At 39.0% G+C, this 25,726-nt stretch overlaps 1 protein-coding gene across 1 annotated transcript; it reads right to left on the bottom strand.

Moving 5' to 3' along the window:
* Positions 1-812: 812 nt before the first annotated feature.
* Positions 813-21,837, bottom strand: vstm2lb (V-set and transmembrane domain containing 2 like b). Its single transcript, XM_026168442.2, has 4 exons — positions 21,523-21,837; positions 3,135-3,304; positions 2,057-2,101; positions 813-1,863 (listed from the first exon to the last, which is right to left on the bottom strand). The coding sequence occupies exons 1-4, from the start codon at positions 21,635-21,637 to the stop codon at positions 1,612-1,614; spliced, it is 582 nt and encodes a 193-aa protein (XP_026024227.1). The 5' UTR covers positions 21,638-21,837; the 3' UTR covers positions 813-1,611.
* Positions 21,838-25,726: the final 3,889 nt, after the last annotated feature.

Raw genomic sequence — 25,726 nt, 5'->3', positions numbered from 1 at the left:
TTCTCATGCACCTCTTTTTCCATGTCTACTTAGGCTCCTGTAGCTGAGCTCTCTGGCACCTGTTCCCTTTCATCTGCCTCTCACGGCTCCAGTGTTTGTCCTCCAAATACTTCTAAATGAGCAGAGAGGGCTCTAGCTTTATGACACAATTATCAGTTATCATTGTATTAGACAGCTGCAGATCACAGTGCTGAACTGGAACACAGCCACAGACCTGTAAAGCTTATTCACCATTTAACAGTGCAAGATACCACAGATATATCTCAAATATGCTACAAGCTCATATCACGAGCAGGCTGAACTCTTTAATTTGTGCCGTGCATTTAAAGAAAGCATCAGTATTCCTGTTTTTTTCTTCCCTCTAAAGGCACGAGTGCATGGAAGTGTCTCTGCATGTTTGTGACTTACTGCATTTCAAAGCTTGGAGGAAGCAGTGCTCTCTGCTGGTCAGGGAGATAAACTGTTAAGAAAAAGAAAGCCTGCAAAGCTTTTGAAGAATGCACTGTTTGTGTTGCACAGTAGCTGGCAGCACAACACAATCTGTCAGCCGTTTGTGGCAGCTCGGAATATAATACAATGCACGGGGAAAATCCTTTGTTTATCCCGTCTACAAATGTGTCAGCTTACACACCGTAAAACGTGACTGTATGCTCCAAAAGCACATAACACAATTCACCACTCAAGAACACGACTTACCTATAATCTTACAAACATGCAGAGTGATTAGTGTGCAGTAAACATACCATATAACTGATATAAAGAATTTAAAGCATCACTGGATCTCATGAGTAGTCAGTCTGCACACCTTGAAATGTATTTAAATTACCGTAAAACTTTATTTGATCAAACACAAGACGGAAGACCAGAATCACAGAATCAAATTTATAATTTAAAATGAAAGCATTTAACACAACAGTAGCAACGGGGCAAACACAGTCGAGGAGTGATTTGGGGAAAAAACAAAACAAAGGGTATCTTTGTTCAGAAAACTAGGACAAAATTTTAGTGTGATTTACGTACTAGCTGAGGTTTGTAATATTTGATTGGCACTGACTAACTTTGTGAAACAATAAAAGTATACAGTGCAAATAAGTGAATACACAAGAACAGATATCTCATCTCGATGTGACGAGGGCGTACACTTGCATTGTTACAGACGTACTAGTTATGGTTAGAAAGCTAAATATACACTTTGCCCTTAAGGCGCCAAAAAACAAGGACTACACGATTTAAAACCAATGCACGGAAAAGTTTTCAGATAATGAAAAAAGTGTAAAATTATTCAGTTTTTTCTTACAAAGCATTCGTACTGAAATACTGCAGCTTTCAGCACACGTTTTGGTAAAAGACAATAGAAGTGGCACACTGCATCGTCTGTCTGTATCTTGGGCCTACAATAATAACATAAAACTTTGTCATTACAGCCTTACTGTCACATTATGGTAAACTTAATGCACAGAGATGAAGTCAATCAGATGTACTGTCAGTAAAACCATGAACAATCAAACCATGAAACACAAAGGGTCTCAGCCGTGTGATAAATTAAGTGTGCTGATGAGTGTCCCTCTTTACAGAGTGAAGTCATGCAAAGTGCCGGGCACATGGCTCGTTTTAAAGCACACAGGTCTCGTCACAGTCAGATTGATGGGGCAAGTGTGGGTGACTGCCCTGCGACTTATACTGGACACCCTCTGATCCCTGACTTCTCTCGGGCTTCACCTGGAGGTAGGCCCGGACGCGGTGGTGCTGCGCCACAGCACCGCTGTAGTCGATCACGCGGCACTCGTACGTGCCCTCGTCTGTTGGTTTGACGCTGGAGAGACGGAGTTTGTGGGAGATGTTACTACCGGCCACTTTCACCACCTAATGAGCAGAAAAGATCAAGTTTTCTTGTTTATGTTTAGTTTGGTGAAATGTCAAAAGAGCATCTATCAAGAAATGGAAATGAGTGTTACAAGAGTGTGATTTCTTACATGTCCATAATCGTGATTGATAATGCCTTTAATCAAACATGACTTTTCTAGGTGACAGCTGATTGATACCACATCAAACTTACACTAATTTTAGTGGCACCTCTGACAGTCTCCTCCAAAGGTACGACCTGCACGGAAATACGGATGAAAAGTTAACAGCAGAAAGCGACTGAGGCAGGTTTTTCAAAAAAAATAAATAGATCTCATTCTTAGCAGCATCTCACTGGAGGAACAGGAACAAACACGACTGATGTATCAGTATTTTTTCTTTTAAAGCAAAGGATTACTTGTTTGGATTGCTTTTCTGATGTGTTTACCTTGTTCTCCTTGTTCTCGTCTAGCTGAGGTTTATATGTGTGTGTGTGTTCAAATGTGCATGCACAAGAACACACTCCACAGTGCCAAGCATGTAAGCCTGTGAGCAGGAGAGTTTGCGTGATTGGGTATGCAGAGGCACAGAGGTATTCTTTTGGGCATAGGTATGAATTATGCATGGAGCAGAAAGAGATTTTGAAAATCTATTTCTTTCTCAGCACCAATTATAGTGTCTAGAGGCACAACAGGGGAGCTTGAGTCCCCCCATGATGGGAGAGAGTCAACCTGTTCCCCCAGTGCTGGCAAATGCTAATCAGCAATTATACCTTGGTTTCCATGCAAGAGGGTTTGTGCCACTGCATTTCCCTTTGACTGATATTCAGTAAGCTTTGGGTTTAGTCCAAGTGGACGTGCCATAAGAAACTGTGTAAAATCTGAAAAAGTGAATGTTAAAATGGATGTTCAGCAATAAAAAAAAGTGTACAGTGATTAAGGTTGCAAGAAATGATTTATATAATCTTTGCTTTGTTCTGGATGTGTTGCAATATCAGTTATATATGTACTATTTTGATCCATCTAGTATTTTTTGGAGCCATGAAATAATTTCTAGCTATTTCAGCTGTTAATTCACTACTTTTAAGCTAAAGCAGCCCTGTTTCATCTGTAATTGGAATTAAGATATATATTTTTAACAAATATTTTCTTGTTTAAAGTTAAATATAGGATGGTTGAGTTTAAGTTTGCTGAGGTATTACAGGAGTTTTTCACCTTCACTGGGCTACAGGTGACTCCATCAAGAAATCACTGTACATATACAATAAAGGAACTTCCATTACAGTTGCTTACATTATTAGTGATATAGGGAGGCTTCTCTTGCCACTCTCTATAGTCCTTGATATACCACCACTGGATCTCCAGGGAGTAGGACGGAGAGCCCGCCCCACGGAAGGAACAGGCCATCTCTACATCCTCACCACTGTGTGTCGTGATGTCGTGTGGGACCTCTGTAAACAGTGCTGCAACAGAGAGACAGAGACAGAGAGAGATGGGCTTAAAAGGACAGAAACATTATTTGTCAAAGAGCCTTGTGACAATGTGGCATTACTGCATCACACTCATACATGAGAAAAACTGTAAGCCAAGGACACAGTGTTGGAACTTAAATAAAAATAAAAATAAGGATTCAGGAAAGAGTGGTGTATTCAACCAACCAAGCAATGATTTTATACCGTAGGTCTGTTTGCACTGCAGGATGATAACAGTCATGATCAGGTTGGTGGTAATCAATCAGTTCCTGAATTTGTCTCAGTTTGCTTGGGATGCTCATAGAAACAAACGTGAGGCACAAATAGAAATCTAAAAATGAAACAAAATAAAACACATACACAGCAAAAAGTTGAATACTAAATAAATTAAACCAGTTAGTTAACCAAGGAATACTAAAAAAAAAAAAAGAGTGTAGAAGTGAAATATTTTCAGCTGGTTATAGCTGCTCTAAACTGACAAGGAAAAAATACAGAAGAGGGATCATGCTCTCTTATGTTTGGGCTAAAGTAAAAGCAATCAATGCAGCAAACTGACAATTCAATTAGCTTTTCTTTAGATATCAGTGTGCTTTTCAGTTGTTTTGAGTGCATTAATAAAACTGATTATATTATAGGTAAAGCTGACCTACCAAAAGGCTGTGGAGACAATAATTAGGGAATACCTTTTGCATCACAAGCCCACACACGTCTGAGATGTGACAAATGAAGCCCGACTGCAGCAGTGATGGATTTTAAGAACTCATTGTCAATGACTGATAATTTCAATTAAATAAAATTCATTAAATTTGAAAACTTTGACTTATTAGAAGTTACTACATTACTCAGACCTTATACACAGTAATGTGTATAAGGTCTGAGCAGACAAAAACATACTGAACCCAATCAGTGTAACACAAAATTAGATTTATGCAGCTTTAGAAATTAAATCAATACCAATGCAATTTTGAGGTTACAACCATGAAATGTAATCTAATTTCAGTCAGCTCAATGTTGTGCTGGCAGCGCATTGGCCATTAAAATTAGAATATAATTAATATGCTCCAGAGTAAAAGTATAATGCACATAAAGCATCACAGGTGATGTGTATTGATCAAATGTAAATGTACAGTTCAACATTCACTCTTCCTGTAGCTCTGTTTTGGTTTCTGCCATCACCTGGCAAAACTGTAAAACAAAAGGAAAGGTACTGAAAAACCCATCGCTCTTTGAAGAGCAATAAGGACAAAAGCCATATAGACTACCAGGTAATATTTTAAGTCTTATCGAGAAAATAACAATCTTTCAGAAAAGTGAGTAAGAGAGGAGTTTTTATTATTTGAAACTGATATTCACTCTGCTTTCTGCAAAGATGAAAAGTAGGCTTGATGGGGGAAAAAAGCTGAGAATAGGCAAGCAGAGAGAGGCTTTAGTGCCACTGGACAGACTCCTAAAGCCTCTGTGCCCTTGCACTGCTGCGGTGCAGCCAGGCAGTGGCCTCATTTGTCAGGAGGAGACCTGCTGTAGTTTTGAGACTCTCCGGGGCCAAAAGAGAAAAAGGCAGAAAAGTAGGATAGACACCGGACACTTTGTGACTAAGTTATCTGGTCTGCATGCAAATGTGCAACAGTGTAATCTTGTTTGAACACTTTTTTTTATCCATTTTCCCCAACTATGCATTCAATTTACATACAATTGTAACATTTTTTCATAGGGACACAATATCTCGATATCTGATACACTTTAAAAACACTCTAGAAAAATAGCTACATAAATAACAAATAAATGAAAAGCATGTGTTCTGCCAGTAATGATGCTATGAGTAAGTGGAAACCTGAGGTTTAAATGGTCACTTAAAGAGGAAAGAGCTCACTGCAGAGAGAAGCAAGAAAAGCAAAGACTTACAGTGCACACGTGAGAAACGGAGAATTTTCATTAATGCTCATTTTACTACAAAAAAAGCTTTTTATGTGTTAGGAGTTCTGTCTTCTCTGCAACAGGGGCGAAGCTAAAGGACCAGCACAAACACAAACAAGAGCCACAAACATTACTAGTTTTTCCAAATATTTTAACACTGCCCCCTGGTGACAATCCGCAGCGGCAACTTGCAGACAACAGCCAGCAGAGCCCTGTGTAGCAACAACGCACAACAGTTTTGGTCACCTAAGGGAGTTTACTTCTAATGAAGCTGTGTCGAGAGGCTGTTCTTTGGCACAGAGCAGTTCCGACTTCAACGCTCATATTCAAAAATGACAATCGAAAAAATTACAATAACAAAGACTTTATGCTAATGTTCAACAGTTTTACTGGCATTCAGCACCTCACTTTTGCTTTACCAGAATTAATACTTTAAATGCCATAGCAATTCAATAGTTTTGGAGACTTTTCAGTTTGATTTAAAGAAGTCTGGACTGAAAAAAATGCATTGCAATCCTTACAAAGACTGGTTTCTTGCAGGACTAATGTATTAGTGTATGGGTAGCTTCGTAGCCTTGGATGTCTTATCTCAACACCAAACATATTGGTAAAATAGCTTGTATTGTGTCTCACACGGCCACAGATAATATTGTGTTGCATGGCCCCAAGTGATTTTCTCTATACTGCCCTGCCCTTCAACCACTGCCGTGAATGCAACACATTCAATAGAGACGTTTCCAAAAGGTCCTAACATCCTGCTGTCAGTATTTGCTCAGATAAAAACTGCTTTTACATTGGCAGACCAAAATCATACATATAGACACATTTCCTTTAAGCTTTTGAGAGATCTCCTGAAAGAAATCACTTTAACATTAAAGTACTTAATAAGTTACACTACAATACACTTTATTTATGCTAAAAAAAAAATAACACTTCAGTCACCAAACAACCAAATATTTCTCTACTGTCTACGTTTCATCACAGCCTAACAATCTAACAGTTAAGATGCCGGCAGATAAAAGGGCAGAAACCGCACTTTCTAATGTATGTGTTGGGCAATATTTCGTGTTAAAACAGAGAACATGCAAAAGGTTCAAGGTTTAAAAATACAAACAGTACAACAATACAAAACATGATGACATGATGAAAGACAAACTATGAATAAACCATAAGTTCCTAGCTCAGGTTGAAATGTCACTGTGGATTGCAGAAATAACAGTCTTAACAAAAGATTCACTAGACAACAGCAAATTCTATCTCCTGACATTTTCAATCGGACACTTTCATTGTAATGCAAAAGTAAAATGCCCCCATAAGAAAAGAAACATTTTACAGACATAAATGTCTTTTATTTTAAACTGCCAGCCTTTATAGAACGTTTCGGGGCAGATCAGATGTGCACAGACAGCTAAACAGAAAAACAATAGGAAGTGCAGATCTATGATAAGCAAAAGGAAACAAAAACTGTAAATGTGCACATTTTCTTCAGATTTTTCTGCACAGTAAGCTGCATCTGCTGAGACAATTTCCCGTTGCGCTAACTACCCCTACACTGCCAGTGCAGACTGTAATCACAGCAGGTACAAAGATTAACTGTAACCTGATGGTGCGTGGCTTTCTTGCTAGGAAACCACAATAATTGTTCATTTTGAACAGATCAAGACATTCAGAAATAGCACCTGGGAGAACTTGTGACGACTGTTATAAAGTGAAACATTCCAGAAAATTGTAACATGACAAGGCCGATAACGTCTGGCAAAATAAATAAATAAATATTACAGCCAAGGCATGAAGTTAGAGTAGTTACAGAAATTAGAGACATCTACATCTACATATTCTATTCATTCAGCTTTAATAAGACTAAACAAATAATAAGAGAAAAGGAGCAGCTAACCTATTTACTGTCACTCTAGAAGGTGGTGCAAAGATTGACATTTCTGAGAAAAGACATTTTCTTTATGGTTTTATGCCAACGCAGCTACTTTTCATAATACTACAATATGATGCTCTGCAATGAAAAGCACTCTGTAAGAGTATACGTCTCATTATTCAGCAGTGGCAATCTTGCCTCTCAGATCTCTGACGAAGAGCACAGATGTCAGGCAAAACTAATAACAATGTCTTGTTATATTGCGCTTTCAACATATGGTGCTACAACTGAAGCCGGGGAAGGCAGAGAAGTACGTCACGCACAAAATATAAGAGCAAAACAACCAAGGGTGGCATTTCAATCATCTGGGTTTTCTTACTCAATGCAGGTTCTCACACTTTTCTGTCCTCCAGACACAGTATCAACAGCCAGCGGCACAGCACTGCAGCATCTGTCACTTGGAACAGACTGCACTACTGCGGGGGAAAAAAGGCTGTTTGTGTGCGACATACTGTAGAAAGTAAGAAACACAAAGCAAGTAAGCACAAAAAGGAAGGTATGAAATATCTTTAAAAAATAAAATGTTTCAACATAATAAATTATTAATTGACCAATACAGGAGTATCAAAACCCTTCTGTTAAAAGCACTTGGGGAGATGATCCAACAGAGAACACTGCAAAGGCCAATGGAACCAAAATGTAATAAAAAGGTAAGTGTCCCAAGTAATTAATAATAACAGTTTACAGTTCCACTATTCATTCACTCTCTGGTGGAGGCAAGCTACAGCTGTAGCCACAGCTGCCCTGGGGTAGACTGACAGAAGCGAGGCTGCCATATTGCACCATCGGCCCCTCTGGCCAACACCAGTAGTCAGCTGTAGGTGAACTGTCTTGCCCAAGGACACAACGACCAAGAAAGACAGAGCTGGGGATCGAACCAGCAACCTTCCGGTTACAAGATGAGCTTCCCAACCCCCTGAACCACGGTCGCCCGTGTTTTATGTCTAATTAACACGTAAACACTTTTACATCTTCAAGATTTTAAGTCTTTGCTGAAGAGCATAAGCTGTGAAATTTGGAACGCTTCTATTACATGACACGGCATGATAACATTACTGAATGAGCATGAGTAACATATTAGCTGAAGTAAATAACTTTGTAACATCCTAGACACACCATTGTATTTTGTGTATTTTGTGGTGTTTAGTCTGTTTTAATTGAACTCTGGTTAGTTTTCCCCTTTGGTGTGGACACACAACCACAACACAACACTCGCAGGTCATTTACAGAGTGAACATGATTCAACCACAATCTGACCCAACTACCAGGGAAGTTTGCCCAAAACACCTTCCTGTAGCCATGTATGCTTAGCATTCTGGGATACAGCAGGGCCCCACAGACAGTGTTGGGAAGGTTACTTTTAAAATGTATTCCACTACAGATTACAGAATACATGCCCCAAAATGTATTTTGTAACGTATTCCAATACGTTACTCAGTGAGAGTGACGTATTCTGAATACTTTGGATTACTTGACATTAGGTAAGGCTGCACTTTTTGCAGCGATCTCGTATAGAAAGCTATTCCGTGTGTATATAAAACAGGTCCGCGGCTCCAAGCCGTAGTAAAGGGACCTCTTGCTAATACGTCAGGTTCCGTGTCAGGCTTGTAGCAGAAAACTAGCTTTACTTTGTTGTCTGGGTCAAACATATCTTTTTAAAATTGCATTTTGTTAACTTTTGACTGTTTTTGTTTTATACCTTTTGAAGCACTTTGTGATCTTTTATCTAGAAATGTGCTATATAAATAAAATTTTACTTACTTAGCTAACGAGAGAGAGAGAGAGAGAGGCGTTGAAAGGCTCACAGACACATAACGGGTATGGCAGTCCATTCTCCCTGCAACACGGACTACACTGCCCATGAGGCTACATTCTTTAGGGCTATGCCTCTAACACTCTGTCTTCATATTAAATCATTTTTTGAACAGTAATTTTTAAAAATATTTCCTCACGTCATTATGAGACACGAGATTGAGACACAGGCATTTGAGCCTCTTAATGCGTGTTTTGTTTGGGTTTCCACAGGCGTTGAATTACCAAAAATAGAGAGAGCATAGCCTAAGATATGAAACAGGAAAAGACCGCCATGTAATCCATTTATTTCAACAAAGTAACTGTTTTCTGAATACCACCTTTTTAAACGGTAACTGTAACAGAGTACAGTTACTCATATTTTGTAATTTAAATACGAAACAGCGGGACATGTATTCAGTTACTCCCCAACACTGACCATAGATGTCCAAAGGTCAGTACAGGCTAGCAATTAGCTATGAAATGGACATGGATTCTCCATGGTGTCCAGAGGTCTGTAACACGTCACCTTCTTCCTGAATTTTCCTTTGTTGCTCGTGCTTCAGCCACATGTGGCCAACAAGTGGACTGGAAATTCTCACGTGGTTTTTAATGATGTATCTTGGTTTGCTCATCTACTGGTTGTGAAAGGATTACATAAAAATGCTAAAAATAATACTTTTTTTCTTTTTATCTAAATAATAGTTAATGATTAGCCAGTCAGAGTATCAAAACAGTAGCACACATATTTAGGTCAGCTTTCAATCAGACTCATGCTGAACTGGTGTTGGCTTTAACAGTCTAACTGGTTACATTGGAAAAAACCTTTTATTGAAACAGTTCTTTAAAATTAAAATCAAAATAGAGAATAAAGGAGAACTCTTGAAAAATGACCAGTTCTGAGTGTCCACAGCCATTTGAAGCCACAGCATCCGATGTCAAAGTCAAGTCAAGGAGAAAGCTGCATGGGTAGTCCTCGCGTCCAGAGCTACAGTACCAGCACAGGCTTATACCTGCAAGGTAATTCCTGCACTTTTCCACTTCCCCTGCCAGCCAATAAGACCCTGAATCTGTAAAGGTAAGATTTTTTCCTTCAATTTTTAACCTCTTTCTTTTCTTTTAAATCCTTTGCCTTCTCTCTGCTTGTCTCTCTCACTAGCCCACCGACATCTTTCTTAAAAGTCTACCCCCAATTGTTGAAAACAATAGCATCTTTACTCTCCTATCTCCCTGTTCCTATTACCCTTTCATTTTTACTTTCTACCTATTAAGTATCCTTTCTCACTTTCATTCCTCCTTTTATTCGGTTCCCCTTTGCACTTTCCGCTCGCTGAGTGGGCAATATGTGTCTGCTGGCGTTCTGGTGTCTGGCATAAAGAGATTCTTCCAACAGTCTCAAGAGTAGCTCACTACATCTCCTGGAGCCTTGCCCACTGGCTTTGGCAGGTGTTCAGCATCCTGGGAGAATTACCCTGTGTGTAACTCGCTGTGTGGCTTCAATTCAGCATACTGTGTGTGTGTGTGTGTCTCTGTCTGAATGTAGCTATGTAGAATTGAAACACATGTTAAAAAGGTGCAACGCATTATTTCTTTGCCACAAGTTGACCACGTTCAGCCATGTGTTTCTGCTGCATGTTTTAATGCACACGTGTTCCCAATACAACAAAATCCCAGCTGAGGTAAAGGCAGAGAATAACAAGGCTTCTAAATCATCCTGCAGCATTTAACATCCATAAGCGTTGTCTTTATTTAACACACACACACACACACACACACACACACACACACACACACACTGCCCAGAGAATCACAACAATTCAAAAAAGATGAAAGGATAAAGTAAGAAATCCTTTACTAGATAGACGAGAGGAAAATGACAAATGGAAATAAAAAAAACAAACAAAAATCAGTAATTTCTCACATTATCTCCTGGAAAAATAACAGAAAAATATCATCCTTTCATCCATCCATTTTCTGCTACTTATCCAGGTTCAGGTTGCAAGGGTAGCCGTCTCATATATGCATATATGTCCAGACCTCACTCTGCCCTGGCCAAACCAACCAACCAACAGATGTAATATCTTGTCTAGCCCAGGACTTCCTCCTATGCCTGGAACACCTCATTTAGGAGACATCCAGCAGGCATCCGGGTGAGATCCTCAAGCTACCTCACCTGGCTCTTTTCAGAGCAGAGGAGTAGCAGCTGTCCGCAAAGCCCCTCTCAAACGATCAAGGTCCTCACATAACCTCTAAGGATGAGCCCAGGCACTCTTTCGAGAAAGATAATTTCTGAATTAAGTAGTATCCTTCAGTTACCACTCGAACCTCGTGAGAAAGGTGAGAGTAATTCTGGCTTCTAATCAGTGATCCTACACTATAATGTATGAGATGTTTCAAGGTAGCTTTTCTCGAGGGTTTGTTGAGCAAACAGCCTAAGATTTACAACTATTGGTCATAGATTCAGGCGTTATCACCAATATAAACTCAATATGCAGTATTGATTTTAAATACAATACACTTTGGTTTGGTGCTACAATATGTATAAATATTACAGTGTACATATAAATCAAATACATTTACTTGTATACCATTTTTATATATGTGGTCCATGCAGGTATAGTGCTTTTGTGTTCTCTAAGTGAGGAAATCGCATAACTGGCATTTAATCCAGGTGAATTTCAAACATAGCTAAATGTGTTTCACACAAAAGGTGTATATAAATATCTATAAATTCTTGTGCAGGGCATACCACGCTTCTCATCCTATGACAGCTGGGATAGACTCCAGCCCTCACGTCACATTAAACTGGATAAACAGAATGGTTAGATGGATGAATCTCATCATCCACTCTGTTACTGCATTACATTTTTATACACACTCAACATTTCTTTATCCATTTCAATTTAAGAGTCCTCTAGATTTTCACTGGACAAACTGTCAATTCCTAATGAGGATTATTGAAGACATATGGTATTCAAGATTATCTATGAATGTGGCATTAATCCTTGACAACTGCTTATTACACCGCACCAGAGATTACGTGAAGGAGAGACAAAGACGCATAAGTGAGGCTGACCGTCGTACCTTTTTCTAAAGAGGAAGACAGAATGGCAGATGTTATACTGATGATTTTATGATCTGTTCATTCTAATATTTGACCATGTAGTCTGCTATAGTTTAATGATATATGTAAACTATCTCTGTGCCCTGCTTACACAGGAGCCACAACTCAACAATGCATGTCCACACATTGTCAGTGTACTTAAACACATTACACCTGTACAGCTGTGGTGGTGTATCATAGCAACAATGTTTCAAACAAGAGAGAGTGCAGTCTATTTGCATATAATCCTCTATGCTGCTACATTAAATCTACATTAACTACTGAGTTATAATTATGCTTCCTCCAATTTCACAACGAACTAATGGATAGTGTTTCTTCATTTTCTAACAAAGAGCTTTTTTACTTGATTTTGACATACTGACACTTTCTGAGTATGTGCAGTCAGTCTTTTTCCACATCACCATTTTTTTTAAGTCCATAAATTACAGAGAATAAAGACATTTTTCTATACTTTTGTAAGTGAAATTTCATTTTTTTTAATGCAAGGACTGGAAACACAGAATTCAGCTTTTACAGATTTGACTTTACACACCAATCTCAAGAAAAAAATTAAATCAAAGGACAAAAAGAGCATCTGGGTGAAAATTAGATTTCACACTATAGTTCAACCGACTCAGCAACTCAATTGTGCGCATTCTGCTTTATGTTCAAAATTTATGATGAACCTTAATTGTTGTGACTGCAGGCCTGATGATCAAATGTATGAGGGGAAAATTTCACATCAAGAAAGACACGAGTCACAGAGATCATGAACTTTGCGGACAGAGGGAATTGACCACAATAAATGAGAATATTTCACCTGTATTACGTGTACATTTCCTTCATTCTCACTTAAATGATTGTTGACAAAAGTATAAGCAATATCCAGTGTTTGCTATTCGATAAACTCAGGCCCTTTGTCAGGGTTTGACTGTCCATCTGACAGTTGTCAAACTGCATTCCTGTTAGCTATGCAGGAGCCCTTCTCAGCCCTGCCTGTGAAACATGACTTGTTGACAAACAAACTGTCTGCTGGTGTGCGCAGTGCCAGTGTCAGGCCGTAACAAGCCTGCTCAGCAGACGTCCAACTGTTTCCTGACTTTAATCACACAAACATCACCAGAAATCAATCGAATAACCTTGGTAGAATGCTAAATCAACACAAAAGCTGACTCCGTTCGTGGACTTTCACGGCCCTGAACTGGCTGAGAGTACAATGAGAGCGTGTACTTCTGAAGTGGATATTGACTCCCAGGGAAATCTTAAGCACACTGGGTTGTCTCATTTATAACGCTATATAGCTGGCAAGGAGTGAGCTTGTCTGGCCTGGCCTTGTCTTAGTATGGATTTTCATAAAGGCAGTACTGTCAGAACCATCTTTTAAGCAGAGGCAGGGGGACGCTTGTCTGAAGATGCAAAGTACAGTACATGCATTTTTAAAGTGGCCCTCCTTGCCATTTTTTACTTTATTGCTTAGAGAGCAATGATAGAAGTGAGACCATGAGAACACTGGAGCAGCTGCTCTCTAGCCACCAAAGACTCATTAAAAATGAAAAAGGGGGGAAATAATGAAAGAAAACAATCCAGTGGAGGACATAAATATATAAACAAAGGCAAATACTTTGTTCATGCCCTACAGAGACCATACTTTTCCAGTAATGGTAAATATTTTTCATCTTCAGGTCCAAGGCAAAACAAGAGGGATAAATCCAGTATGAGTGGCAGTGTAAGGTCAATGCATCGATCCTCTCTTTCTCTCCCTCCCTGTTGTGGAGCAGCTTGAGCCGTATGAGGATGACTAAATTACAGGCGCCTCATTAGCATGGATGAGAAGCAAGTGTGACAGCCGTATCTTTCCTTGTCCATGCTTGTGTACTTGTGTGAGCAAGAGAGAGAGAGAGAGCGAGGAGGCTTGCAGTGTAAGCTTGTCAGCACCCCTGAAAGCTTCTGTTTTTACTTTGTGAAACCATTAAAGGATAGGGTGTATGTTATTCTATATTCCTCTCACTGCCAGTTACTTGAAGAGACAAAAACCAGCAATCAGTTGTTTTTTCCTTTTCTTGTATTTAGGGATGTAGACCTGGTCAAGATGAAGTTTAAACTAGAGGTGATTTAAGTGACTGTGTCGTTGTCTGTACCAGGCTCTGGCATGGTATTTTAAAAACTGCAGATCTGGTGGGATTGCCCCATACACTCGCCACACAAAAAGGAGAAAATATCCATTGAGCTACAGTTCTTGGGTGAAAATGCCTTGTAGATGACTGAGATTAAAGAATGGCTAGCTGCTTCGAAGTAATTGGAAGCCAATAACTAAAATAACCACTTGGTACAACCAAGGTATTCACCAGAGCATTTCTGGACATGGGACATGAATTTTGAAGCAGATGGGCCAAAAGTTGGACAATAGAGGACTAAAAAATGCTGCCTGCTGCAATGAATCTGCATTTCTGCTGCAACATTGAGATGTTGGGGTCACAAAGTGACACAAACAATATGAAAGCTTAGATCCATCCTGCCATGTATCAACAATTCAGGCTGCTGAAAAAACAGTGTCACTGTGTATCATGTCAGTCTTGTCCTTTTTCAGCTGCTCCCGTTAGGGGTCACCACAGCAGATCATCTGTTTTCCATTTCTCCCAACCCGGCAAGCACCTGCATGTCATTTTGACAGCACACCGATTAAGTCTCCTCTTTGGCCTTTCTCTTTTGATCTTGACTTGTTTCTTCTTCAGCTTCTTTCTCCCAATCAATTTAGTCTCTCTTTATTTCTCCCATATCCAAACCAAGTCAATCTCACCTTTCCTACTCTGTGCCTAAACTGGGACTTTACATACCGTACTAATTCCTAATTGTATCACCCTAAATGCAAATCTTAGAATAATATCAGTGTAAAATATGTATTTCAGGAAGTAAGCACAAAAATAAGATTATGATGCAATCTAAAGAGGCCTTACTGGTGTGGCTGAATTTAGAGAGATAAAGTATAATGATTGACAGCAGGCTATACTTGACTGTTGAGAAAACTCGGCCAAGGACCACAGTGGTTATGTGGCTCGTCTGAGCCCATCTCCAGGGCTGCTTTCATGTGTCAGTCCAGTCCTACAGAGAGATATGAGAAATGATGCCTGGTAGCTGGAGGAATTGTAGAAATCCTTTTCTAAGTTAAGTGCAAACATTTTTCACCTGAAAAGGTGCTGCCTTACAGGGACAGCTAGTAAAATCGGGTTCATTAACTCAATGGTGCCATTTGAGTCACATCTATAGGGCACTGTAGAGAAGAAACGAATCATTAAGAAGAAGAAAAAGCTGTAAATACCAAGACACAAAAACCCAGATAAACAACATAACTTCGACCAAGGTGAATGTAAATAGCCCGTGAACAGAAACCCCCTGAGAGAAGGGATTTCACTAATTTGATGAATGGGTTTAATAATCAGGGAAGCCCCGAGGGAATCGTGGGTGAAACAACAAGAAGCTGCAGCAATAAAGAGACCTGCTGCAGATACAGATATTTATCTTGATCTTAGAAAGCTTTAATCCTGCATACAAAAAACGCCTACTGAGAGTTCTGTTAGATCGATGAATACAAGACAACCTTTAGAGATTATCGCACTTTCAAAACATCTTTTAAGTAGTCAATAGCTACTTTTCTTAAACCTGTATACATATATAAAATAAATATTAGGATCACCTAGGATATTACGTCAAGAGATTTCTGTACAACAGTTACAGTACAAGTGACAGCAAATAACCAGGTGTGGGAAATAATTATACTGATAAACAAAAAAATTGCCAGAAAGTCAATAAAGCTGTATTTGGTCCAGAATCAGCTCTGGGGCAAACAGAAAGGTATGTCCTTTGGGAAATTATCATTTACTGCGAGACCTTCAGCCTGAATTCAAGGTGGAAGTTAAAAATAATGAAATAAGGATGGAGCCGGGATTCAAGCAAGCAGCTGTCCACCTTTTGCCACTGATACACCGGGCTTACGGACTGAATTTTTCATAGCCCTTGGGACGCGAGACACGGAGGCTATTTCTGCGTTTCCTCCCAGTATGTGGCTACATGAAGTATCACGTATTGTTGACAACACATACCAGGGCTCTGAGGCATTTTCGAGATTGCTCACCGTACTCCATCTGGAGTCCACAGTAATGAAAGACAACATTATGTTCCTTTCTTCTATGTCGCCCTTGAGAGCCTTTAAGTAACGGTGTCTGTGTTTTCCTTGAGTAGAGTGCAGGAGCCCTTGCTTGGCATGTCCTGTCTACACAGTTTCAATGAACTAAACAGGACATTGAATTAAGCTGCTACATTTTCACGTTACTTTTCTTGAATTGAAAGTAGACATATAATAATCTGTTTAATATCTGAATCATAACACACAGAGCTTGTTAAAGTAGAATATTCACTATTGTACTATATTTTCTGAACCCTCTTTATCAAAAAAAAACAACAACAAACTTGAATGTGCACTTTGGTACACTGGGATTGTCACAATACTAATATTTAAAGCAACCCAGGAAAATACTTGATAGAACAGGGACAAAAAAAAAATCCCAAAAAATTAAGAGCCCTTTTTAAAAAAAGTAAGGATTAGAACGATGGAAAGAATAACATCAGTGATAATACTAGTTTAAGTTGACTGATAATTGCAAGCTTTAAATGTATTATTAATAATAAAAATAGTAAATAATTATCATCATCATCATCTTACTATAACGATGCATTCCTGTTCCCAAACTGCTCCTACACACAAATGATTTTTATAGCACTCAAATCCTTACAAATGATATATTATGTGTAGTAGCTGTTCTCAAAATCAATGCCAACATTACGTGTACGTGGCTGGATGCAAATACATTTTGCAGGTGCATATTGGGGTAACTTTTCTCATGCACAACTGTAAATAAGTGTTCATTAAAATGATCAAGCTAATAATGTGATTCAGTTGTCTTAATATATAGCTTGCAAAGAAGAAGAAATACATGTATTTTTTGTTTGGTGTTTATGAAAAGCTGTTTTGGCCATCTGACTAGATACAGTGATATAACGAACATAAAAAAGAATAACATGACAAATTTACATTCATGTCTGTGTTGTAATGCATGAGCAAAGCAAAGAATAACTGTCTGCAGCACAGATTTTTGCTGGTAATAATAATAATAATAAAACTTTATTAATATAGCACCTTTAAAAAACAACATTAGGAAGTACTTCACGAGACAAGACAGGAAATAAACAGCATATAAAACATTTAAGAGGAGATAAAGATGAAACATTAGGTATAACAATACAGGCAGCACAGGGAGATTAAAAGCGATGAATGAAGACAATTAAAATTAAAAAACAAGTAAATTAAAAGCAAATATAAAATAAATTAAAAATCCCTAGCAGAAGGTGATAAAGCAATTACAAAGGACAACATAGAAATAACTCAGAATGGAGGATCAGAGAAAGCCTACTTATGAAAATGCGTCTTTAAGAGATTTAAAAGACAAAAGTGAGCCATTCAGGTCTTCTCAGGGAAATTGTGGGGTAACTAGCCTTCGCTGAGGACCTCAGGTTAGACCAGGAGTGTACAATTTCAGGAGATCGGAAATATACACTGGTGCCAGTCAACAATAACATTATAAAACCAATTCAAGACATAATAGTTAGCCAATGAAGAGAAGTATTTAAATATAAAATAGAAGTATTTTGTTCATTTTGGTTCTTAAAATATACACGTCAAATATTTTAAGATGACCTAAAATAGTACCAAAAAAATGTTTCCACAGGTGTCGCCACTGTGGATGCATGTTTCATTTGCACTGGATGCACTTCCAACACTCCCAATAATCAAGGCTTGGGACCAGCTCTGGGAATGCACTAGCTGGTGACCCCCTGTGGCTGGATTTGTGGCTGTCGAGTAATTGCTAATAGTGAAGCAGCTCATGTTAATATACACACCAGTTAAGATAATGACAACTGTTCACTGCTTAATGTTGTTGAAAACGGAGCTTTTCTGAACTCTTGTAATTCCTCCTCAAGTGTTGTTCAGTGTTACGAACATCACCTACTTCACAGACAATTTTTCATATGCCAAAGGCATCAGGTAAAATGATCAATCTCTTGTCATCGTAATGAACCTTTTCACTGTTGTTAGCATTTAATTGGGCAAATCACAGTCGGTTATTGGAGGAAAATTAGCAGCAGATGAATCTATAATTAAAACAATCCCAACTGCTTTTTTTTCCCATGAGAAATTCTTTGTTATATTTAAATTTTTATTAATAGTCTTAATTTATTAAATAAAATATGATATTTTAATGTAGCTACAAGTACTGAAAGTCGATTGTTCAAAGCTTAATTTTTGTTTGACTTGAATGTCCGTAAAGTCAGGTAGGTTTCACAGAAATATCAAGACAACTGATTGATATTTTTTTTCTTACAGATCAGAGGAGATTTCTGTATCACCAGTCATCACTTCAAGTCACGTTGTGTTACACACACTCTTGTTTCACTGCCCTTCTGTTTCCTACCAAGCCTCCACCAGCACCCTCTGCTGTGACAGCATGACTGTGCAATCTGTTGCCCCCCACCTCCTGCACTGTCAGAGCTCCATCAAATTAAAAGCCAATGCAAACTGACTGAGCTGGCTGTCCTCATTAAGAGGACACCAAGCAGAGGACTGGGTGAGGATCCTAGCCACTTTGGAAGCCTAATGAATTGGTACACGCCCCCACACTGTGAAGGTAGTGCACTCACAGAGCAGGATGAGCATTGCCAAAGAACACTAACACTGCAACATCTTATGCTAAAATTGAAAGGCTTCCAACATGTCTCCCATCATCATTATCATCACTTCCTGTTATAAGTTACCCCCGAGACCTCCCCCATGCATAACATCACTTATTACAGCTTCTGTCGCTTTCCTTACTGCTGACACTTGACCTTCAAGTACTTATGGCAGGTAAGAGTCTTATTCTGATGCATGTGGCATACAATGGGGTGAAGCTACTGATCCATTGAACGTGTTTGTCTTCAGACAGAACATATAATTTTGCGTTGCAGGTGATTCAATCTACACTTCAGCTCAAGTGGAAACTGGGGTGCAAGGGCCAGATGCACTTATCTGAAACAAATGAGTCAGGGCTAAATCTAACAAGCACTCTCCAGAACTGTGCATCCAGCCTCTCTGCTCTGCATGAAGGCTCGGCTTCCCTCTGCTTGAGCCATTTATCAAAGAGTCTGATTACAAAGAAAAGAAAAAAAATCTTATCTAACCACAAAGGATAGTACAACTCTGTTTTCTGGTGGTGAAGCTGATGTTGTACAAATATGACAGTAGAAAGCTTCTAGGTTGTTTTCTCAACATAGTTTTTCATTCTTGTTAAACACACGGAGGCGTTCCTTCTTTTTTTTGCCTGGGAAACAGTATTAATGGCAACACTACAGTCGATTTTAATTTGCTTCCTTTGGGAAAAATGCTGCTGATTTTCTAACCTGTCCAGTACAGTCCATCCTTGTGACGCCGCTGCAGAATTTATAGTTTGTCAAGTCAAAGCTAAAATGCTAAACACAGCAAGCTGAAGGCAAACCACGCAATTTAATTATGTAACAGTAAGGTTAGGAGGTGCAGGAGAAAGGTGAGATTGCTATTAGCTATAAATGATAATTCTGTTCAAAATTTCACAATGTATGAACCACAGAAAACGAAATCAGTTGTTTTTCACATTGAAATAAATTATTAGAGCTGGTAAAATAAAATATAACAAATAATGAAACAGTGGTTTCAGTGACTATGACCTGAAAATATGCATTCAAACGTGCAGGTAAACATTAAATGTTTCAGTCTGAAGTAGGTTTTATCGTTGCCCAACAGATCCTGCTGTTGACGGTGCAAGGGTAGACACTTATCTAAAGGGAAGGGAATTTTAATGTAGGCTTTTACATACCATTTTTATGTTAGCACAGGTACAGTACAGCAATCCCAGTGAAACTACAATAAGTCATGTGTTATTCTGTGAAATACCAACCTAGAAGGACAACCGGACGACTGCAAACTTACAATTTTTTAGCCAGTTCTAAGTATGAAATATGGCAAGTTACTTGAGTAACAGGGCATCTCAAGCCTCTACCCACATCCATAAAATGCACACAGCACAGTACAAGAACTTCATTCTCCTCTGGGTGAATACTAAAGCTGTATTTTGTCCTTTAAAACACATAATGTGCACATCCTTTTGCACTTGTGTTTTACTTTATAGTGTTAGATTTTATTTTGTTGTACATCAGACTAAATCTTCAGTCCACCCTGGGTTTAATTTTCCGTATGTTGAACTACTCTGGTAAGCCTTGTCAATTTGAACAGCTCACACAGTGTGCTGTTGGATTTGTAATTCATATCTACTTTTTCATAACTCTACAGTTCTTGTTTAGCAATATTAATTAGCATTATTATTTTATACTTTTTGATGAAATACAACTCAAAATAAAGTTTTCAGAGACACAGATTTTCTAAACTGTCTTAAAATGAAACATTAATACACCACTGTAGTGGTCCCAGTAATGGGCAGGCTACCATCTCACTGCAAAACTGATTTTCGAAGGGTGCCCTACACTGCACACCATCCCATCCAATCTCTCCTCACATTTTCTGTCCCTCTGTCTCTACCATCACCTATTGACTTGGGAAAAAAGACATTACCTAAAATAATTAGGAATACTGTATGAAATTACTAAAAACAAGACGTTTGGTTGGGGGTGTTGTGCCTTGGGGAAAGACCTGAGTCAGTTATGTGTAAAGTAAAATTTAACAAAAAAAATGTACTTGTCAGACCAAAGAGCAATGCATGGTTAAGAAATGAAGAAATGAAAGATGACTGACTTTATTACAGTTTATACTAGTCTTACATTTTCTCTGATATTAAAAAAAAACATTAAAAATGTTTATTTTCCGCTGACATTTAAGGATATGTAAACATTTACCAAAGTTGCAGCATCTATTTTGTGAGTGTGTGTTTGTGTGTGCTACAATAATTATACACACAAACATTTTGAAGACACTTTAGTAAGAAGACATTATGATGAAACACCTGCCTGGCTTCAAAAGCCTTTGTCCTGCCCCTGCTTGTTGTTAACCTAAGTGTGCGTGTGTGTGCGTGTGTGTGTGTGTGTGTGTGTGTGTGTGTGTGTGTGTGTGTGTGTGTTTGCGCTTTTAATGAGTAATGAAAAACAAGTTTCATATACAGGGATATTAAAATGCTCAAACATGGTCGAGCACGTTGGTGTAAACACAATAAAACATGATGAAAGTGCACAACTCATTGTTTAATTTAGCCCCACACACCCCATCCGTAATGTATATGAACTAATCACTGACATCAAACGTTGTTGTTCACTAAACCCCACCCAAACACTTAAGAGTCAATGCAATGAGAGCTTCACTCTCCCACTCCAACAAACACACTCATTAACACAACTTACCGTTCCCAGAGATGTGATTATCCACCTCTCCGTGTCCGTCGTTGAGAGCTGCGTTAAGTTGAATGTAAAGTCCCGCGTACTGTAAAAGCCCCATTATCACTCCGAAAGCTCCCATTGCTTCGGCCGGTATTTAAAACAGTTGTATGAAATTTTCACGTTAGATGGAAAGCATCGGTAACGATATATCCCCACCGGCGCAGAGCAGCCCTTGCAGACATACAGCTGGAGCTGGAGGACAGAGACTCGGAGACCCGCTCGGCTGTGAGAGGGAGGAGATGATGCGGCCAGCGCGGGCGGAGGGAGAAGCAGCGTGTAAACAGGTGAGGCGGCTCACACCGGGACAGTCAATTAGGCGGAGGGATCTGACAGAGCCCTTACTGTCGTTTTAAGTTTATCCCACACCCCCATTTTTGGACACCCTCCTCACTCATTTCATCTACACAGGTTAGATAATTGCCCTCAGTAAACATATTAATGTATATTTAACGTGGCGGTTGAAAAGGTGGGATTTAATTGTTTCATGCTAAGTGTTTTATGTATGCTGAGGGTGTTTGGTGTGTTTTTAAACTGGGTATCCTTGCTAACCCTTGAAGTTAAAGGAATAAAAGTAGTTCCACTTTGAGAAACGTCCAAGTTAGGAGGGCGTTAACATTAATGGTGCTTTAAAAAAATGCTATAAGTGTTTCCTTTATGCACTAAGAGTAATGTTTGATCATTGTTTACACTGATAAAACACTCTGCATACAAGCTTGTATACAGGCTTTGTTACTAGCTGGGTGATGCCAGCTAGCATGCTATTAACTGTCTCAGAAAACTGCAAAGAAACTACGTTTTTGTAATATTTTTCTGTAATATTTTTGTGTTCGTATGGTCTGCATTAGTGATCATGTCAGTGTTTCTGACTGTGCTTTTAGATTGACCTACACATGACACAGAGGTGGCATGTGAGCCTGTGTTGAGCTGTCCAGGGCTGACAGAACAAACGCAGTCTGGGCTCAGTGAAGAGACAAGTGGCCTTTAGCCAGTCTTCTTTCCTTCCCAGTTTGACAGCCAGATGAGTCACATTAGAGCTGAAGGACGACGCTCTGATATTGGAGACATAGAGACAAGAACATTCTGTTCTGTTTTCAATGATATAGGCTACCATATTTTTTTTTAACAATAACAGAAATAGCAAGAAATGCACCCCTTCATGCTGAAGACACGAACGCTTTTAATATTTCACAGGGCTTTTCATATTAAGAGGACATCTTCCATCTGCTCCAAAAAGTCAATTCTGCTCTTATTTTACTTGATTCAGCAACAAACAAGCGCACAATGCAAAGTAAGAAAATTACGATATGGTGCTAAGAGGCCACTGCATTACTCTGAGAGGTATAATCCCTTCACATTTAGCTTCACACATGCATATGCATTTGTTTTTGCTCGAGTGTGTAATTAATTATTATCAAAGGCAAGGGAGCCCTTTATCCCTCTTACTTTGATCCATCTGCGCGAGAGCCTGACACGTGGAGCTCACAGCATGCATTTTAAATTTTCTGCAGAGGGTGGAATATTTTTCTTTAAATTAAAGTTTGAGCACATTTAAACTGTTATTTTTGATCACTCCTTATTGTATGAGTTGTAATAGAGTCATGTGGGGACGTAAAATCAATTTCGTCTGCTTCAACTTTAATGAGGTATTTAATACCAAGGCACCTTCTGTCATCTCCTGGTGTCAGTAATACTGGAAAATGATTTATTTGCTGTTAAGACATTTGGGACATCCACAGCTTAAAGCCCTTTTCCCTCGAAATATGAGCATGAGCAGACAGCACCATTTAAGGAGCTTAGATATAATTTTGCCGCTACAAAAGAAAACCAGTTAACCTTAGAGGTCTTTGAGAAACCCTGCCATTTTCACAATGCACCAGCTGGTCGAAAGAGGCTCATATAGCTATTTATTCTTGCTCTTGGCTGATGGTGCCTTCTGGTCTCCTCCTGTGGCTGTAAGCTTGGCTCACAAGCCCCGAGAACCGAGGGTGAAATTGAAGCTGATGTATGCAGACGTTAGCCTCTAAGATGGACACAACACCTGCCTGGTAGCTGTGAGATCACCACCTCTCTAGCACTAACTGCCTCAGACAGCCCCAGCTAGAGATGAGGAGAAAATGCCTGTGTGTGCTTGTGCCTGTGCGCGCGTTTGAGATGATGGGCCCGTTAAATGTAAAATGAAGGGAGCGAACTGGGAGTGTGACTCAACCAGGGAGTGGATTTCAAAGCCAACAGCTTCCACAGAAGCGTCATGACATCCATTATTTATTCACTTCACTTTGACACATTCAGTTCCTTCTTTTTTACCTGCTGCTTTTAGAAAGGGAGCCTGTTTCTCCTTATGAGCAAACTATCATAATCAACAGAGATTGTAATGCACAATACTTGCTCTCAATGGGATAAATTTAATTATGTTCAGACCATTAATTATATTTAAATGCTTGCTTTTTTGTAGTTACCTTCAAAAGAAAATTACCTTTACGCCTTTCTTATGTGGATAGATATTTATGAAGGAAAAAGTACAGCAATTTGCACAACTGCCAGGTAAATTGCTTTCACATTTTCATTTTTAAAATAATAAGCACAAAAAGACAGTAGTTCCATCTCACTTTGACTGATTTGTCCTGACTCCATCTCATATTCTAGTTCCACCTACTCATTGATACTGTGCCAGTAAAGCTGAAACAATCAATAAAACTGAATATTGTGCAGTGTGCATCAGCTGTTGTACAGGAACAGGAAATTCCTAAATGTAAGTTCCCCAGCTTTCCTACTCGTTTTCTGTTACAGAAATATAACGCATCAGTGCCAAGCACTTTACCAACATTCAAATATGGTGTTACATCACTTTTAGATAACCCCTGAATCACTACCAGTATATATAATCTCTAAAGGTAATCAGCCAGTGATACATTTAAGCAAAGTGGCTTTGTTAGCGTGCTCCTCAGCGCTGCCTTTTCCACAGGTTCCTCCCAGCCGTGTCAATCAGATCAAACGGATTCAAGACAGCTGTTTGCCCTCTTAGTTCTTATCTTGCTTCTGCTGTGTGGTGTTTAGGTCTTTAGGTCTTTATCTTTGCCAGCCATAAAAGAATAGCATTATTGTTTTCAAGTTGTGTCTGCGTGTGCGTCATCAAGGCAAAAATAAAAAATCCTGGTAAATGTGGCTTTGAAGCTTTTGTCAGGTGTTTAAATCTCTAGGTTGACTGATTTTGTCAATGTAATAACATCACAATCAAAGGACTGTGTTTAGTTTTTCACTGGATGAAAAACGTGCCTTTATTTTACATATTAGAATGACAGTCCATGTGTCTGACCATCCTTGGTGGTCATTGCCATTTTGACTTTCTTGTCCATGGAAACCACCTTAGTCCATTATCCCCTGGCTTCTTGAACTCTATTGCAGCTCATGCTGCTAGTTTAAAAAGGATGAGGAAATGACAGTGGGTGTGTGATAAATGGGGGTTTTCCACTCTTTCTTCAATGCTCTGTTTACCAGGCTTCATAACAATATTTCTTTTTACTCTAGATTGTGCGGAGCTCCCAAGGTGTTGAGCACTTCATGAATATTAAACAAAGCTTTGGGAGCTACGTAACATCATCTTTAATACGATGAGGATTTAAAATGTGGGTGCATTTGCAGACACGCTCAATCATTTTTGTTTATCCGAGCACTTTTGGATTCTTTACACTATCCCCGGGGATTTAACGCTGCGGCATGTATATTTAAATCCTGAGGCATCTCTTGCTCTCTCTCACAGTTTTTGAGTGTCTGAGCTTTTCAGCATGTGGATGGTGAAGGTATTGCTTTTAAAAGCGAGACAATTTTGTGAGTCAAATGTTGCCGTACCCTTGTGAAGACGTGCAGGGCTTACACAGAGAGAAAACTCTACCTCTTGGGGGTCGAATGGAGGAGAAAACTGATGTGAGCAAAAAAAGTTAAATCTCTCAACCCTCAGTAATTACTGGACATTCAAAGTACACATTACAGGTTCATTTCGATCGCTCTTAAATATAACATTCCTTTACTAATCCCTTCCCTGGTTCAGTGGATTCAGTGAAAAATATTTGTTCAAGAATTTAAAAATTAAATGGAACGCTGAATTTGTTTTGTGGTTGAATAATCACGTTTCACAGCTGCCGAGCTATCAGACTGGAAACTGTCGAACCCA

The sequence above is a fragment of the Astatotilapia calliptera genome, chromosome 5 (assembly GCF_964374335.1).
Source record: "Astatotilapia calliptera chromosome 5, fAstCal68.1, whole genome shotgun sequence".
In the NCBI taxonomy this organism is placed as follows: domain Eukaryota; kingdom Metazoa; phylum Chordata; class Actinopteri; order Cichliformes; family Cichlidae; genus Astatotilapia; species Astatotilapia calliptera.
This window is presented reverse-complemented; position numbering and strand designations above follow the sequence as displayed.

What these genes read in the sequence shown, in the direction of transcription:
- vstm2lb (XM_026168442.2), bottom strand. Translation starts at nt 21,637, where the DNA reads ATGGGAGCTTTCGGAGTGATAATGGGGCTTTTACAGTACGCGGGACTT. An exon ending in CTCCCTATATCACTAATAAT is followed by an intron (nt 2,102 to 3,134) that starts GTAAGCAACTGT and finishes ATTTCCGTGCAG; the next exon opens with GTCGTACCTTTGGAGGAGAC. An exon ending in GAGGTGCCACTAAAATTAGT is followed by an intron (nt 1,864 to 2,056) that starts GTAAGTTTGATG and finishes TCTGCTCATTAG; the next exon opens with GTGGTGAAAGTGGCCGGTAG.